This window comes from Crinia signifera, chromosome 9 (assembly GCF_055691185.1).
Source record: "Crinia signifera chromosome 9, ASM5569118v1, whole genome shotgun sequence".
NCBI lineage: Eukaryota > Metazoa > Chordata > Amphibia > Anura > Myobatrachidae > Crinia > Crinia signifera.
Genome location: NC_139225.1, coordinates 97,441,398 through 97,457,400, shown reverse-complemented (window position 1 = coordinate 97,457,400; position 16,003 = coordinate 97,441,398). Strand labels below are relative to the sequence as shown.

Below are 16,003 nucleotides of genomic sequence, written 5' to 3'. Positions count from 1 at the left end.
TTTTCATGATATAATAATGTTAAGTGTAATTTATGTGTCATATTTAAAATTGTTATTTAAATGGTCAAATAAATTTATGAATTCCCAGCTATTATCTATTATGGGAACTTTATATATGTACAGTAGGCCCTCTATGCAAGTACATTACCCTCTATCTGGCAGTTTTGCTTCCTACTTTTCCAAGTCCACTCGTGTTAAGTGTCGAGTGGAGGCAGGTGATACCCAGCTATGGAATTTCCAAAGGAGTGTTATATGTACCATCACGGAGACCCGAGTAATGTAGTTTGGCCACATATAGTTCAATCAAAGAAAAAAAATCTTTAGTAGTTAATTAAAAATCCTACTGGGTATTATATTAAACATTGTGATACAGTAGTTGTAGCTGGCGCTCACTGCTTGAGTGGCTATACTCTGTGTGGGTGCTGCTGGTCACAGGTGAGGAGACCTTCCTCACAGAATAGATAATGACAAAAAGAGGGATTTTCTAACCTGCGCTCCTAAAGTATACCAGTATGGTGAATGTGTTTGTTTTACATAGAAAACTGGTGATGATAACACAGATGAACAGGGCCGGTGCAAGGCACCGGAGCGCCCCAGGCGAGTCGGGGTGGGGGCGCCCCGGTGCCGGGGGAGGGGGGGTACCTGTCCTGCGGCGCTGTGTATTTAAAGCTGGCGGCGGTGGCAGAGAGGGGTCCCTGCAGTCAACGAGCGCTATCCGCCGGGCTATGCGGAAACGCTTCTGTTGTGAAAACACTGGTCGCACGGCGCACGCTGATTGGCTGAATCTCAGCCAATCAGCGTGCGGACAGTGTTTTCACAACAGAAGCGCTTCTGCATAGCCCGGCGGATAGCGCTCGTTATTTCTTATTGACTGCAGGGACCCCTCGCTGCCTCCGCCGTCAGCTTTAAATACACAGCGCCGCAGGACAGGTACCCCCGCGGCACGGGGGGGCAAAATGCCGCCCTCCAGTGGCCGGCGCCCTAGGCAAATGCCTAGATTTGCCTAGTGGTGGCGCCGGCCCTGCAGATGAATGTTACCCCACAGTATATGTTAATAAATGTGCCCAGAGTGCTGCTTGCATTAAAAAGGCTTTTATTAATCAAAAATAACCCAAAGGATTGGGGTGGGGGCTGAGAAAAAAAAAATGAAATAAATAGCGAAGGTTGGGGTAGGAGATCAGGCTTAAACCTCAGCCTGTGTCCTTTCTTGGGTGTCAGGGTGATTGGGGCAATGGATGGGGATGTGGCAGGCAGTGTTCCCTCTAAGCTGTGCGCACGTGCGCGCGCACACACCTCGACGAGCGTGCGCACAGACATTACAACTGAGCGCACAAAGCAGCAGTGGTCCCTTTTTGCAGTTGTGGACTCTATTAATGTGTGTTTCACCAATTAACTACATTGTGTGCTGTATTTTGAATGTTAAATGTTTAATATCATTTTGAAGTAAAGTTAACACAAATGCTGAACGTCATTTTCCAGTTATATATAAGTGATGCACAAAAATGTAAATTTCATTCCAAAGTTGCACAGGCAAAATCTTTAGCCGCACACAGCCTTCGTAAAATTAGAGGGATCATTGGTGGCAGGTGTCACCCCAATATCCCCATCCATTGCCCCAATCACCCTGATTTTTGTGCATTTCAGCTTGCCACCCTGAAGCACCTTAACATGCCTTAACAGGACTTGTTTAAGGTCATTTCTTTAATGCAGCACTGAACATTGTGCCTACTGAGACACAGAATTGTCATGTTTTACAGCTGATCAAACATACAAACTCAAGATCTATACAAGAGGCTTCACAAGGAACAGTAATAAAAGGCGCTCATTTTCCATTATGTCCTTGTCACTGTGTAACATTCCCTGCTGTGTCTTTTAGTAGCCGTATGTTGCATTGTTGGACGCAGTGAGAAATGCTGTATGGTCACAAATGGTCAAATAAAGACATTTAAGATACAGTATGTTCTAAAAATACCCAGAATACTTGACTATATCCAAAGATGTTCATGTGCACCCAAACAGGATTCCAAATATAATCACATTTAAATACCTTATATAATTCATTATACTGAAAAATATAATTCATTGTACTGAAAAATATAAACAAGGTTGTACTTCTCATACATGGGTGGTTGCTCTAACAAAATGCACTGTGTAAAAAAGGGTTGGAATGTGAACTGCTAAAATGAATAGAGCGCCTCCTAGTGCAAAAACAACAAATAATCATTAAGGCCCTTATTCTGATCTCGGCGGTACGGCCCGCGTGCGGCCGTACCGCCGATGTTTTCACTCTGCACATGCGCAGAGGTCACTCTGCGCATGTGCAGGCGAAATCGCCGCACAAAAAATGTATATGCCGCAAAGGGGGCGTATAGGGGCGTGAGGGGCTTAATAGCCTCATTACCCTATGCATACGCCCAGCGTTTCATGGGCGTTCCCATGCAAACGCGGGGCGTATGCATGGTAATGAGGCTATGACGCCAGTGATGGGGGCGGAAAGCTGACATCGCCGGATGTCAGCTCTCCGCCCCCATACAAGCTTTCACACGGACGATTGTCCGTGTGGTCTAAGCTTGCGGGAGCTGGTGGAGCGTGCGGCCCTGCCTTCGATGGTCGCCGACCATCGAATGCAGGGGGCAGCTCCCACCATGGTGGAGGCGTACGCCCCACCATTTTCATGCGGATCGCCAGCCGTCCGCGTACGGACGGCCGTGGCGATCCGTATTGTAGGCGGGGATTGGTTTGTGCGGCCGGAGCAACGTATGCGGCTCCGGCCGCACAGATCAGAATAAGGGCCTAAGTGAAGACATGACATAGTGTATACCATTTAAAACTTCAGATACAGTAGGGCAGAAGCCCAAACAATCTGGTTTGGAAACAAGTCCCACAAATCCTTCACAGCAGGTTTCTTTCAATAAAAACAAAGATCTTAATAAAGCAGTAAAAACAACAAGCAGGTAACACACGTACAAGAAAAACATTTGCAATACAACTTAGCTGTCTATTGGGGAATGCAGAGCATAGGTATGCAATACGGTAGGTCCCAAACCCAACGCATTTTATCCCAGTCTTTGGACTTCATCAAGGAAATGCATGCTGGTGCCAGGCAGGCTATTTATGCTGGACAGGGCCTATGTGAGAATCACATACCATGATCTCACTTCCTGTTCAATCATTTAAAATCATTCACAGCATCAATGGAACAAAATAAATCTATATACATAAAAATATATAACATTACATAAAAACATATTTAGATTCATAAAAATCAAGAAATCACATGTAAAATAAAAAAAAGATACATTTTTCGTGGCCTGATTCAAAAATTCAAGCAAAACAAAAAAGCACGTAACTCTGCAAAACCATGTTGAACTGCAGGTGGGTAGGTCTGCTATAACATGGGCTGGAAGATGTACCGTACGTTCGGGTGGGTTACGGTATAATAGATCTACAATGTCTAGGTCTACAGTCAAAAGGTCGATCACTATTGGTCGACAGTCAAAAGGTCGACAGGATCAAAATATATCGACAGGGTCAAAAGATCGAAAGGGTCAAAAAGACATAAGGTCAACATGGTCAAAAGGTCGACATGTCTATGTCAAAATAGGTCGGTATGGACACCGTCTACGTGTACCGCATCCCCTCGCATGGCTCGCTGCGCTCGGCACACTATTATGTTCTCCCACCACTCTGTTGTGGATGGTAGGGTATGAAATACCGCCTGACGACACATGTCGGTTCAAAATTTTTTTATTAATTGCATGTCGACTTTTTCATGTAGACCTTTTGCCCACGTCAACATTCTGAATGTCGACCTTTTCACCATGTCAACCTTTTTACTGTCGACCTTTTGACCATTTCGACCTTTTGTCTGTCAACCCTGGCACTGTAGATCTGGTGACTGCATACCGTTTGGGTGCGGTGTATTCACACTGAAAACTAAATTGCTTTGTAAAAATAAAGCCTAACATTTGTGGGCTACATACAAAAGCAGCCAGTATTTAACCTGCACATAAAAATTATAACTCACAAAATATAAACCTCTTTGCATATGTTATATCAGCCCCACATGCAGTGCAACTCAATCTGGCCCATTTGTCTGAGTTTTCTACTTTGCTTACAACTCTGGGGTATATTCAATGCTTTCTGCAAGCAGTGCTGCCTGCTCGCTGTCACAGGTCACACCGTCAGTATTCAGCTGACCCCCCTGCACATGCCGTTTCCCTATCGCTAGGTTTTTGGAGGGAGGGAGGAAGCGGCGTGTGCGGTCGCTAACACAACGAGGCTCAAGGCTAAATACAGCGGGCTCCCTGCATTAGCCACGAGCCTCGCTGTTTGGGGGAATCCTCGCCATCCTCTGACAGCTAGGATTCCCCCTGGAACTTTGAATAAGGTGAGCTGCTGGCGCGGGGGTTAAACAGCACGGACCGCTTATTTTCGGCGATCCCAGACGTTTTACCCCCTCGCCGGCCGCATTGAATACACCCCTCTGAACCAGGCCTTCAGGGTAGTTACATATATAAGGGCTATTGGATTTTACTTATTCAAAGGTTTTTCTTTACATTCATAAGTCCACCACCATGTTTTTGGAAGGAACTTGTTTCTTTTTTAATGTTTTATAATGAATTGTTGTAAAATCTATGGTGAAAAATGTAAATCTTAAGTTTGCTTCAGAAAGGTCACCTTTCAATATTAACATGCAACATTCCAATTATTAATATTAGTTGTACAATTCTCAGAACTTGATGACGTCTGTGAGCGCTTTCAGCTCTAGCGGCTTTTGTAACCTGTCAAATACAGCCACATAGGAGACCTAACTCTGATAAATAATTGTGCGGCGATGCAGAGCTGACAATTAGAATGATGGAAGTAGGTTTGACATTTTATTTTTTGAGATGCCATATATTATATAAATAAGACAATTAGCCATTGTGGACTGACAATAATGATTTCATAGAATTGCGCAGCATGTTTCACAACCAATAATGACTGCACTCCCCATGTCTAAGAGACATATGTGTGTGACATTGCCTGGTCCTCCTGACTAATGCTAGATGATGTTCTAGGCTTATTTTAGCCATTTCTAAAATCAGGCTCAAATTAAAATAAATGGCATAGCCATCCGTAGAGTCTATACACAAAGGCCCTTATTCTGATTCTCTCACAAAGGCAAATTCCTTCTCAAATGGACAAAATCATGTGCACTGCAGGGGGGGGGGGGGGGTAGATGTAACGTGCAGAGAGCATTAGATTTGGGAGTTATTTTGTTTCTGTGCAGGGTAAATACTGACTGCTTTATATTTACACTGCTATATAGATCTTGCTTTGAAGTAAAACCCCACCCGAATCTAATTCTCTCTGCACAAGTTACATCTGCCTCACCTGCAGTGCACATGGATTTGTCCATTTGAGAAAGAATTTGTCTGTGCGAGTGAACCAGAATAAGGGCCATATACGGGGTGACATCCTTGAAATCAATGTGCTGTTTGGTTTAATTCATTATAAGTAAATTGAGTTTCTCTCCTTAGGCCCTGGACGGGTTCCTTATTGCGCTTACCACCGATGGGATGATCATTTATGTGTCAGACAGTGTGTCATCTCTACTTGGTCATTTACCGGTAAGTTATGTCATTTTTCATTCTCCTTATTCAGAGGACCAGAGTAACACAACAGATTGGTTAGAACCTAAAATACTTTGACAGATGTGTGCACACCTAGGCAGGACTTGTACAACGAAAATTTACATAATTACTATTTGCGGCCATAGACATCACAGCGCACAGCAATTCAACAATTAACACAGTGTGGATCTCATTATATTCAGTTTAGGAATAACGCATACATGTTCAGATGTCTGCCCTAATTTTTTAGCAATTTCATGCTTCAAAGATTTTACTAATTAAATATTTTTTCTGCATGCTGGATGCAATTCTTACTATATCTATTCAGTTTTGGAGTTGTTAAATAACATGATTATTGTCTCCTAAATTGAATATTAATGACAAGGTCAACTAGAAAAGACGAAAGTAACAAAGTTAAATTCCCAGTATGACCTAGCAGTTTTAGCTTTGGACTGGTGTCACACGAGTACTTCTGCAGATATTTTTCCACCACTTTTTTTTTTTTAACAGATATTGGGGTAATTCAGCATGGTTTGTAGATTAGCAACAATCTGTGCATGTACAAGCAATGGAGGAGAGACCACTGGGAGGGGGGCACAGCCAAAATATGTGCAGCCAGGGGGCTACCGTTGATATGTGTGTTCTTTGCTGTGTATCAAAATGCTTGCAACATTTTGCCTTTACCGCATACTGCCTTGAATCTTCACAAAAATGACAACCCTTACTGAATTAGGCCCATTGACCTGTTGAAATGAGTTTGCCTGCACTGCGTCGAGGGTGTCACAATGCAGATTATGCTCTAACAGCCTTGTGCGGCACATTGAAACGTTTGCTTGATAGTACAGTAGCTTGTTATTTCTGTAGCCGCTGTCACATAAGCTATTAAACAGACACTGGAAAACTGCTTAGTTTCAGTTTGTAAAACTTTTCCAGCCGTGTGATTCCTGCCAGCAAGAAAATGCTCTGTAATACTTTAGAGCTTCTTTCCATAGCGGTTTTTCTGTTTTGTGAAAAGCTCTCGTGTGACACCACTCGGCTGTGCCATTGCTTACAGCTGTGCAAGCAAAATGCAGGTATAAGGATCAACCACTCTATAACGTATTATTGCTGTCAGTGTAACAAAACAGTGACAAATAAAGCTATCATTCTGCTGAACATGACAAAGCATTCTTTTGTACCAGTCAGATTTGGTGGACCAAAATATATTAAATTTCCTGCCGGAGCGGGAACATGCTGAGGTGTACAAGATGCTGGCACCACACATACTCATGACGGAACCAATCACTCAAGAGTTTTTCAACAGTAAGTAAGACTCCTGTTAGTTTGTCATTTATGATTTACTGAACATGTTGTATTTCATATGAACAATATCATTGCACTGGAGAGATGTTAATAATGAAAGTGATTTATGTAACATAGTGCAGGCAAAAAGTTCCAGATAAAATGTTACGCTCCTTTCCTGATAATCTGTTGTGTGTCTTATACTTTGATTCTATCCTGTTTCTCATCTCTTGTCTGATAACAAGCTATGAACTCTCTTCACTATCTCTTCCAAAACACCCATGGCTACTCCAGCATATACCAGTTACACTAGTACACATACTGTAAACTCCCTAACAGTCTACACCTAGTAACATAGTAGGCAAGGTTAAATAAAGACCTTAGTCCAGGGGTGTCCAAACTTTTTGCGACGAGGGCCAGATTTGGTGAAGTGTAAATGTGTGGGGGCCGACCATTCAGCCTGACACTCTTTGAATCATTAATCACATCAGAATGGTCCCCCACTCTGCCCCCATTCACTTCTTGTCCCCCAGCCTGTTCCTTCACTGTATTTCCCCCAGCCTACCCCCATTCACTCTATGTCCCCCAGCCCGTCCCTCCTTCACTGTATGTCCCCCATTCACTGTATGTTCCCCACTCTGAAACCCATTCACTCTGTCCCCCAGCCTGCCCCTGCACCCCCTTATCTGAATGGCCATTACTACCTCCATTCACTGTATGTCCCCTAGCCTGACCCTCCTTCACTATATGTCCCCCACTCTGCCCCCTCCCTTCTCTGTATGTTTCCCAGCCCCTTGTGTGAGCCAGAGGAAGGAGAGGCAAAGCAGGCACTTCAAGGACAGGAGATGCTTGGGCTCCTGCTGCTGCCCTCCTCTGCTCTGCATGTTACGGGAGCAAGCTTCCCCATTGTTGCCCCCCTCCCCAAACACTGCTGTCACTGTGATTGTGGAGTAGGGTTATACGATTGCAGCAGCAGGGGTAGGGCGCCAAACACAGGGCACCAAAACGGCCTCACCTCCTCACTGCAGCAGACAGCAAGGTAAAGGCGCGCTCGCCGGGGCCCCACCTTTAGTGTCCTGTGCTGTGCTTCCCACATCTGATGCTCTGCCTGCTTCCTGCTGGAGGCTGCGGGCCACTTGAAATGACAGCAGGGGCCGCAATTGGCCCCCGGGCCTGACTTTGGACATGCCTGCCTTAGTCTATCAAGGCCAATCTATATTAACTAAACTCAATGGAGTAAATACTAGTTGTGATATCCCAATCCTACCCCTGGATTATACAATATGATTGTATTTTCAACTTCATTTTTTAAATTAGTGAGATGTGCTGGCATAATTATGCCCGCTGCCCCCTTCACTACACCATAACAAGCGGGCGAGGGTGAATTATAGCCCTGATTGTTATTTCAAGTATCAATTTTTCTTTCAAGTATTTATTGTACCAGCCGTCATCCACACCTTTACTGCCCTCAATGTAAAGAGCCCCTTCCTTTTGAGGGTACAAAACCTCCTCTCCTCTAGTCTGTGCTGATGGCCTTGTGTCCTGGTCACCAACCTCAATGTAAAGAGTGTGCTTGATAGTTCATTATATTGAGCCTTTATATATTTATACATGTTAAGCATGTCACAACTTCAAGTTTTTTTTCAGGTGTACAAAATCCTAGTTTGCCTAATCTGTCTTTGTAACACATGTACTCCATCCCTCGTATTATTTTAGTTGCCTTCACTGAACCATTTCCACTTCTATATGTCTTTTTTGTAGTGTGGGGCCCAGAATCGTGCTGGCACTAACTAGGGCCTTGTAGAGTAGCACAGTTACAGTGTCATACCTTGCTCCATGCCCCTTTTTATACAGGCTATTATCCTTTTGGTCTTATTTGCTGCTCCTTAGCTCTGGGCACTGCACTCAAGTTTATTATTACTTTGTACTCCTAGATCCTTTTCCATCTCCAATTCACCTAACTTTATCCCTATTAAGATTGTAGCTAGCATTGGTTATGTCTCCCAAGCTGCATGACCATACATTTAGCAATGTTAAAACTCATTTTCCATTTAGTTGCCCATTCCTCAAGTTTGTTTAGGTCCCCCTGAAGTATGGATACATCCTGACCCGTTTTAATTACCCTGCTCAATTTAGTATCGTCTGCAAAGGTGAACACTTTGATAAATAGTCAATCTTCTATATCATTGATAAAAATGTTAAATAGAAGCATAGTTGCCTACCCTCCTGCATTCTGCAGGAGACTCCCTGAAAGAGGAGCAATCTCCCTCTCTTCCTCATTAGTCCAGCAATCTCCCTCATTTTACCTTGGCCACATTACACTGTTACATTTTTTGGAGAAAAAAAGGAATGAGAGATAGATACATTTACATTGAATCACCAGCACCATTTCCCATTACTTCACCAAGTATAGTAGCTCTTACTAACTGCTTTTGGGGCTCATCTACATTTGGGTATAAGTCATTTTATGACACACCTCTCAGAAGTAGCCGTACACACCCATGCTTCTAGGTGCCACATTCACAATCTATTTTCACAGTCTATATATGGAACTAGACACACCCTTTGGATGGAGCATGACACGCCCCCTCAATGGCGTGCTGTGCAAAATTCTACTACCAACTATAATCTCCCTGAAACTAGTTTTCAAAAGTAGGCAAGTATGAATAGAAGTAGCCCTAGCACCAAACCCTGGGGAAAACCACTTAGCATTGGTATCCAATTTGAAAAAAGCCTAATTTATAGCCAATCTCTGTTCTCAGACCATGTGACATCAAGTTTACTAACAATAACATATGAAATAATATCAAATAATCATAAATCAACAGAGACAGTAATTGTCATAAAAATATAACTTTATTTCATTAAAAAAATATAAGGACAAAGGAGGAGGCGTAGGGAGCAATCAGGTCTGAGTGACTTAGACAAATCTTATTTTATTATTGTAAATTTGGTAAAGTCGTTTTCAGAGTTCTGCCTCATTATTCTTTGACAAAATACAAGTAGATGCTTATGAAAGATGTGACTTTCCAGCTATTAATGACAATTAGTGGAACGATAGTGAGCAACTGCACATGTGCATATACCATTAAACTGCTTGTTCGACGTCCCCTTTGCACCTAGCTTTGCGGGCACGGGGCATCGGCGAAGGCATGCGCCCACGGAAATGCCCAGCGTAACATGGCAGCGAATGTCAGCTGCCTGCCCGCTTCCCGTACAGGGCGTCTGCAGACCTAAGACACCACAGAGGTGTCTTACATCTGCGAGTGCTTGCAAAATCATTTACATGCGCGTGGGGATATTCGGTGTGCGAGGGGGTGTCGCGGCCAATAGTGCAGGCGGTGGGCAGCGTTTGAATGACACGCAAAGCTGCAAATTTCGCAGCTTTGTGTGTCAACCAGAATGACCTCAAATGTTTGTATATTTTTCAATTGCGTTGTCATGTAAAGTGCTAACCTTTTTTTGGGCTATAAACGAGTGAAATACAATTAGCATTCTCATAACAGGAAAGACTATAAATTTAAATAAAATCCATTTACAGTAATTGCCTCTGTTAGATCTAAGGAGGATCATTTGGCATTGTAATTTGCAGCATTTTTTTAAGTGGAATTGTAAATTGTCACAAATATGATTACACCTATTATGCACCATTTAGAATTGAGTACACAACAAGTTCTTGTCTGCACATCAGTAATTCTCCCACTTATGTAGATTTGTGGTTATTGTAGACTTGTGATCCCTGGATTGGACACAGGCATCCAATTACATAAGTATATGGGCAGTATTAGACTTAGGTATTTATACTGGTGCAAGTAGTGCTGTTACTCTGCAGTATAGTAAATATAATGCAGCCAGTATTTACCCTGTACAGAAACAAAACTCACACAAATCTAACTCTCTCTATACATGTTACTGCAGTGCACATGGTTTTGCCCATTTTGAGAATAAATTTGTACAGTGATCAGATCTGAATAAGGGCCATAGTGCACACATTTTATTGTGTGATTGTTACTCCATATTGGTTTGGTGCGCAATGTCTTCTAGTTTAAATGCTTCCGAATATAACTTCTGCATTGAATGGGCATTCCCAGTGACCATGTTAATTCAGAATATGCTCAAAATGGAATTTTATACCACTTTCACACAGAAATTAAAATTCCCGGGTGAAGCAGTTCCACCCGGGATTTCATGAAATACACATGTCCTTTTTCTGTGTGAAAGGGTCAATCCGGATCTTAAATTCCAGGTCTCTGACCCTGCAAATGACCAGGGTCAGAGACACAGGTGAAAACCCTGTGTAATTGAGCAAAATACCAGGGTCTGACAGCACGCGGCCAAATAACAATGGCCCTTATTCTGGTTGGTGCGGTCGAGCCGCATATGCGGCTCCGACCGCACCAGACGAATCCCCGCCTACAAGACGGATCGGCACGGCCGTCCGTACACGGACGGCTGCCGATCCGCATGAAAATGGTGGAGGCGTACGCCTCCACCATGGTGGGAGCTGCCCCCTGCATTCGATGGTCGTCGACCATCGAAGGCAGGTCCGCACGCCGCGGCAGCTCCCGCAAGCTGAGACCACACGGACAATCGTCCGTGTGGTAGCTTGTATGGGGGCTGAAAGCTGACATCCGGCGACGTCAGCTTTCCGCCCCCATGAGTTGCGTCATGGCCTCATTACCATGCGTACGCCCCGCGTTTGCATGGGAACGCCCATGAAACGCGGGGCGTATACATAGGGAAATGAGGGCATGAAGCCCCTCACGCCCCTATACGCCCCCTTTGCGGCGTACTAACGCTATGTGCGGCGAATTCGCCTGCACATGCGCAGATTGACCTCTGCGCATGTGCAGACGGAAAACATCGGCGGTACGGCCGCACGCGGGCCGTACCGCACGAACCAGAATAAGGGCCCCTGTGCTTCAAGTGCTGGGTAATTACCGGGTTGTTCGGCCGTAGCTGTCGTAAACTGTTATTAGTGGGAAAATATGAAGACGGCAGCACTTGATAAATATGTCCTTATGTTTCAAGCCCAGACCAATGCCTTTATTATTGCGGTTTTATCCCCTATTGCAGATGAGAAACAAGTGGAGTTTTGTTGTCACTTAGCAAGAGGAAGTCTGGATCCAAATGAGCCTCCAACTTATGAATATGTGAAATTTGTTGTAGATTTTAAGTTTTTTACACATGGTGAGTATTATTTTTTTATTATTAATATTATTATTATTATTATTATTATTATTATTGTTGTAAAATAAATGCTGTTACATTTATTGGAAAACAATCTAAAGACCCTGAATCATGGTAGCACAATGGTAGCCTATGACCTGCACAACTGACTACTGTACATATACATTAGAACATTACATAACATATAATCTGTTATGTATTATTGAAAGTCAAGTTTTGGTTAACAAAGTGTCAAACGCTGTAAAAAATTATAAATCCATTTATTTTGCTGCAAAACCTGTATATTGTGGGTCAGCACCAGTATCATCCTGTGTTTGGTGGTGGACAGTACTATTATCTCCATCTGCATTGTGGCAGCATATTGTGGACCAGTATGGTTTCTGAAGGCCCTCTGCATGCATGTGTAGACTCATGCCAGTACCTTAGGGGCCAGCACTGATATATTGGGGTCCTGCATTTTTTTGTCAGTGCCAGGATTTTGAAGAGTAGAGTTTGCATCTTCTGTATACATTTTGCTGTCTGTGTTTATCCCCATGTATGTTTAGTTGACAGATCTTTACATAGAACTTTGGATCTAGTTCCTGTACCTTGTGGATCAGTACCAGTATTTTATCGGCTAAAAATACTGCATTGCTACTATTGAAATCTATGTTATCACCCAATCCATCACTGATTTGAAAATAGCACCAGCACCAGTCATCTTGGGTAGGGAATGTGTAATTGATGACTGGAAAAGTAGGTGGTCAGGCATGACGCATCATTACACTAGACCAGGGATAGACAACTCCAGTCTTCGAGAGCTACCAACAGTTACCATTTTCCAGGTCTCCACACAGAATTAGAAGTGAAGTAATTAGCTCCACCTGTGGATCATTTATAATGTGTCAGTCAGTAATGAGTGCACCTGTGCCCCAGCTAGGTGATCTAGATCTGGAGCTGCCTACCACTGCACTGGACAATAAGCTGCCAGGTAAAATACTAGTGCATGGCAAAGGATATAATGATGGTGGGCTATGGTTGCTAGGTCAACATACATTAGGTTGACCACTAAAGGTTGACAGAGTCGGAAGGTCAACACAAGCATTAGGTCAACAATGGGAAGGTCAAAAGTCAAAAGGTCGACATGTGATTTTTATTTTTATTTTTTTGAGCCGATTTGTGCAGACAGTATTTCATACCCAACCATCCACCAGCAGCGGTGCAGCTATGTGCCACCCCTCCACCCCTCCCAGTGTGAGGGGTCCGCTACGGGAAGCGGTCATCTATTAGAATGAACTTAGGTCTACAGTCATTAGGTCGACCCCACTAGGTCGACTGGCAGGAAGGTCGACCTCACTTAAGGTCGACATGGGCCAAGGTCGACATGACTTAAGGTCGAATTTGCATAAAGGTCAACATAAGGAAGGTCGACTGGTCATAAGGTCGACATGGGTTTTTCACTGTTTTTTGAGCCGACATGTGCCGACAGCCGGTATTTCATGCCCTACCATCCACTAGGGCGTGGAGGAGGTTATTAAAGCTGTGGCGAGCGAAGCGAGCCACCGTGCCCGAAGCATTGCGAGCGAAGCGAGCAATGCGAGGGTCCAATTCTCATTGCCAACTGTGTCCATGTCGACTGTGTCAACATTCGGGTCAAAAACCAGTGAAAAACCCATGTCGACCTTATGAACAGTCGACCTTCCTCATGTCGACCTTTATGCAAATTCGACCTTAAGTCATGTCGACCTTGACCCATGTCGACCTTAAGTCAGGTCGACCTTCCTGCCAGTCGACCTAGTGGGGTCGACCTAATGACTGTAGACCTAAGTGTGGTCTGACAGATGTACCGATTCCTCCGCTACACCCTCCCACACTACGGCACACTGACACACACACATACATACAAATGTTGTAGAGGGACCAGAGGCACACACATACATTTTATACAGGGACGGTGGACCAGGAGGCACACTTATACACACATGTTGTACAGGCACACTGATATACACAAACACATATAGTACATATACATAATCATACATATATAAATTGTACATATATATATATATATTTATATAAATAAATGTATATATATACACACACACATATATAAATGTATATATATATACACACACACACACTTTTTGTACATGGGTCTGGGGCAAACTGACATCTAACTTTCTATAGGGTACATGGACCAGGGGAACACAGATAAACACCCCCCCCCCCCCCCCCACACACACACACACACACACACACACACACACACACACACACACACACACAATACTTGCAGGTGTCCCCAGAAATCAGTGCTTTAATTGAACAGTGGGGCCAGGAGTGCTGCAGGAGATCTGGCACCTTTCTGCATCCGGAGCTCGTGCTCCGCCCTCGCTACGCCTCTGTCCACCAGGGGGTGGAGGGAGAATATAATAGTGTGTTGAGCACAGTATGGCGAGCGCAGGGAGCCATGCAGGGGGACGCAGTACACTGATACGGTATCCATTTTGACCAAACTGAAAAATTCATGCTGACATTTTGACTGTCGACCTTACCATTGTCAACCTAATGCTTGTGTCGATCTCCAGACCCTATCGATCTTAGCCATGTCGAACTATTTAATGTGTCGACCTAAGCCCCGTGGACCATTAGTGGTCAACCTAATGTATGTCGACCTTTATAGTCCCATACTCAGGATGGCCATGGAGGCAAAATCAGAGACACCACAAAACTCCGCAGTAGAATTATAAGTGTACAGCTGAGAAGACAAGTAAGAGGCAGTGACTCATGGCTGTACAATGGGTTAACGCCACCTACGTCTGCACATAATTGCTGTAAGCAAAATGGATGACAACAGCTTGTTAACCTTTTGTGAAATGTTAAGGCGCTGTACGCTTACAATCAACCTTTTGTTGGGCTGATAACGAGCTCCTATAATATCCATACATATTTAGTGCATTAATTAACCGCTGAACATTGTAATTATGACTAATTTTACTATTTCTAAAGTCAATGTGACTAATTCTACTATTGTGCTAAATTGACAAATATGGAAAACTAGTGTCAGATGTTCTGTTTCTGTTTTTTCTTTACTTTAACCCTTATCCCTTACGCGGTTGATTTCTCGGATATAGTTTTGTCAACACACAATTGGGTAATCAAAATGCATTCATGCCAATGTTAATTCAAGTTATAAACTAAATAGACATTCAAGTATAACACGGGTTCGGAATTGTATACTAGATATAAAGGTGCATCATTAAAATAGCTTTTCTGTGACAGCACAGCTACCGGTAACCGTCAGCATGTGGTATGAGTACTTTTAGATTATTATTTAGTCCATAAGCAGCAAATGCATGGCATACAGTAGGTTTGCCTGGCCTGCAATTGCAGATTTTTTAGCAGCTACTGTACATTTAAAGCAGCAGTTTGTTTTAAGGTCAGAATTAACAGATTTTTTCCTTTAAAATTTGTTTCTGCTCTGGAGTGAAAGGTAGTCAAGACTGTTTTTTGTACATGGGATTGATTAAATTCTATGCAATGTGCTGCTGTATTTCAACGTACCATATCTTATATCGAGCCAACCTTGGTAGAGGTTGGAAATGGGGGCGCTTGATATGAGTGGCTTCTCAGCAGCTGGTTGGGACAGGTTAGTTAGACCTGTGAACATGTAACATAGAAAAAAAAACAAGTGTGCAGCGCTAATAAAAAAGTGTGAAATTGGATGTTCTTTGCATAAACATTTTAAACGATCAATTAAGATAAAAATACTTAATAAAGTATATGGCCACATTAAAATAATAATTTAAAAACAAATGTAATAACAGTGCCTGCTTCCACAATTAAACAACAATACTGGAGAGTCCGTTCCTTAATGCCCAAATATTATGTGAAGATGGAAATAGTTACTGCCCCTGATGGTATAGGCTGTTATA

General features: G+C 43.3%; 1 protein-coding gene across 2 annotated transcripts in view; it reads left to right on the top strand.

Annotated features, from left to right (window-relative positions):
• The window catches only part of PASD1 (PAS domain containing repressor 1), a 159,583-nt gene that overhangs the window by 84,654 nt on the left and 58,926 nt on the right, over nucleotides 1-16,003 (top strand). For both annotated transcript variants that reach the window (XM_083159434.1, XM_083159433.1), the window contains exons 6-8: nucleotides 5,526-5,615; nucleotides 6,800-6,920; nucleotides 11,976-12,089. In XM_083159434.1, coding sequence (XP_083015560.1) covers nucleotides 5,526-5,615; nucleotides 6,800-6,920; nucleotides 11,976-12,089 — 325 coding nt within the window. The remainder of the gene's footprint in view (nucleotides 1-5,525; nucleotides 5,616-6,799; nucleotides 6,921-11,975; nucleotides 12,090-16,003) is intronic.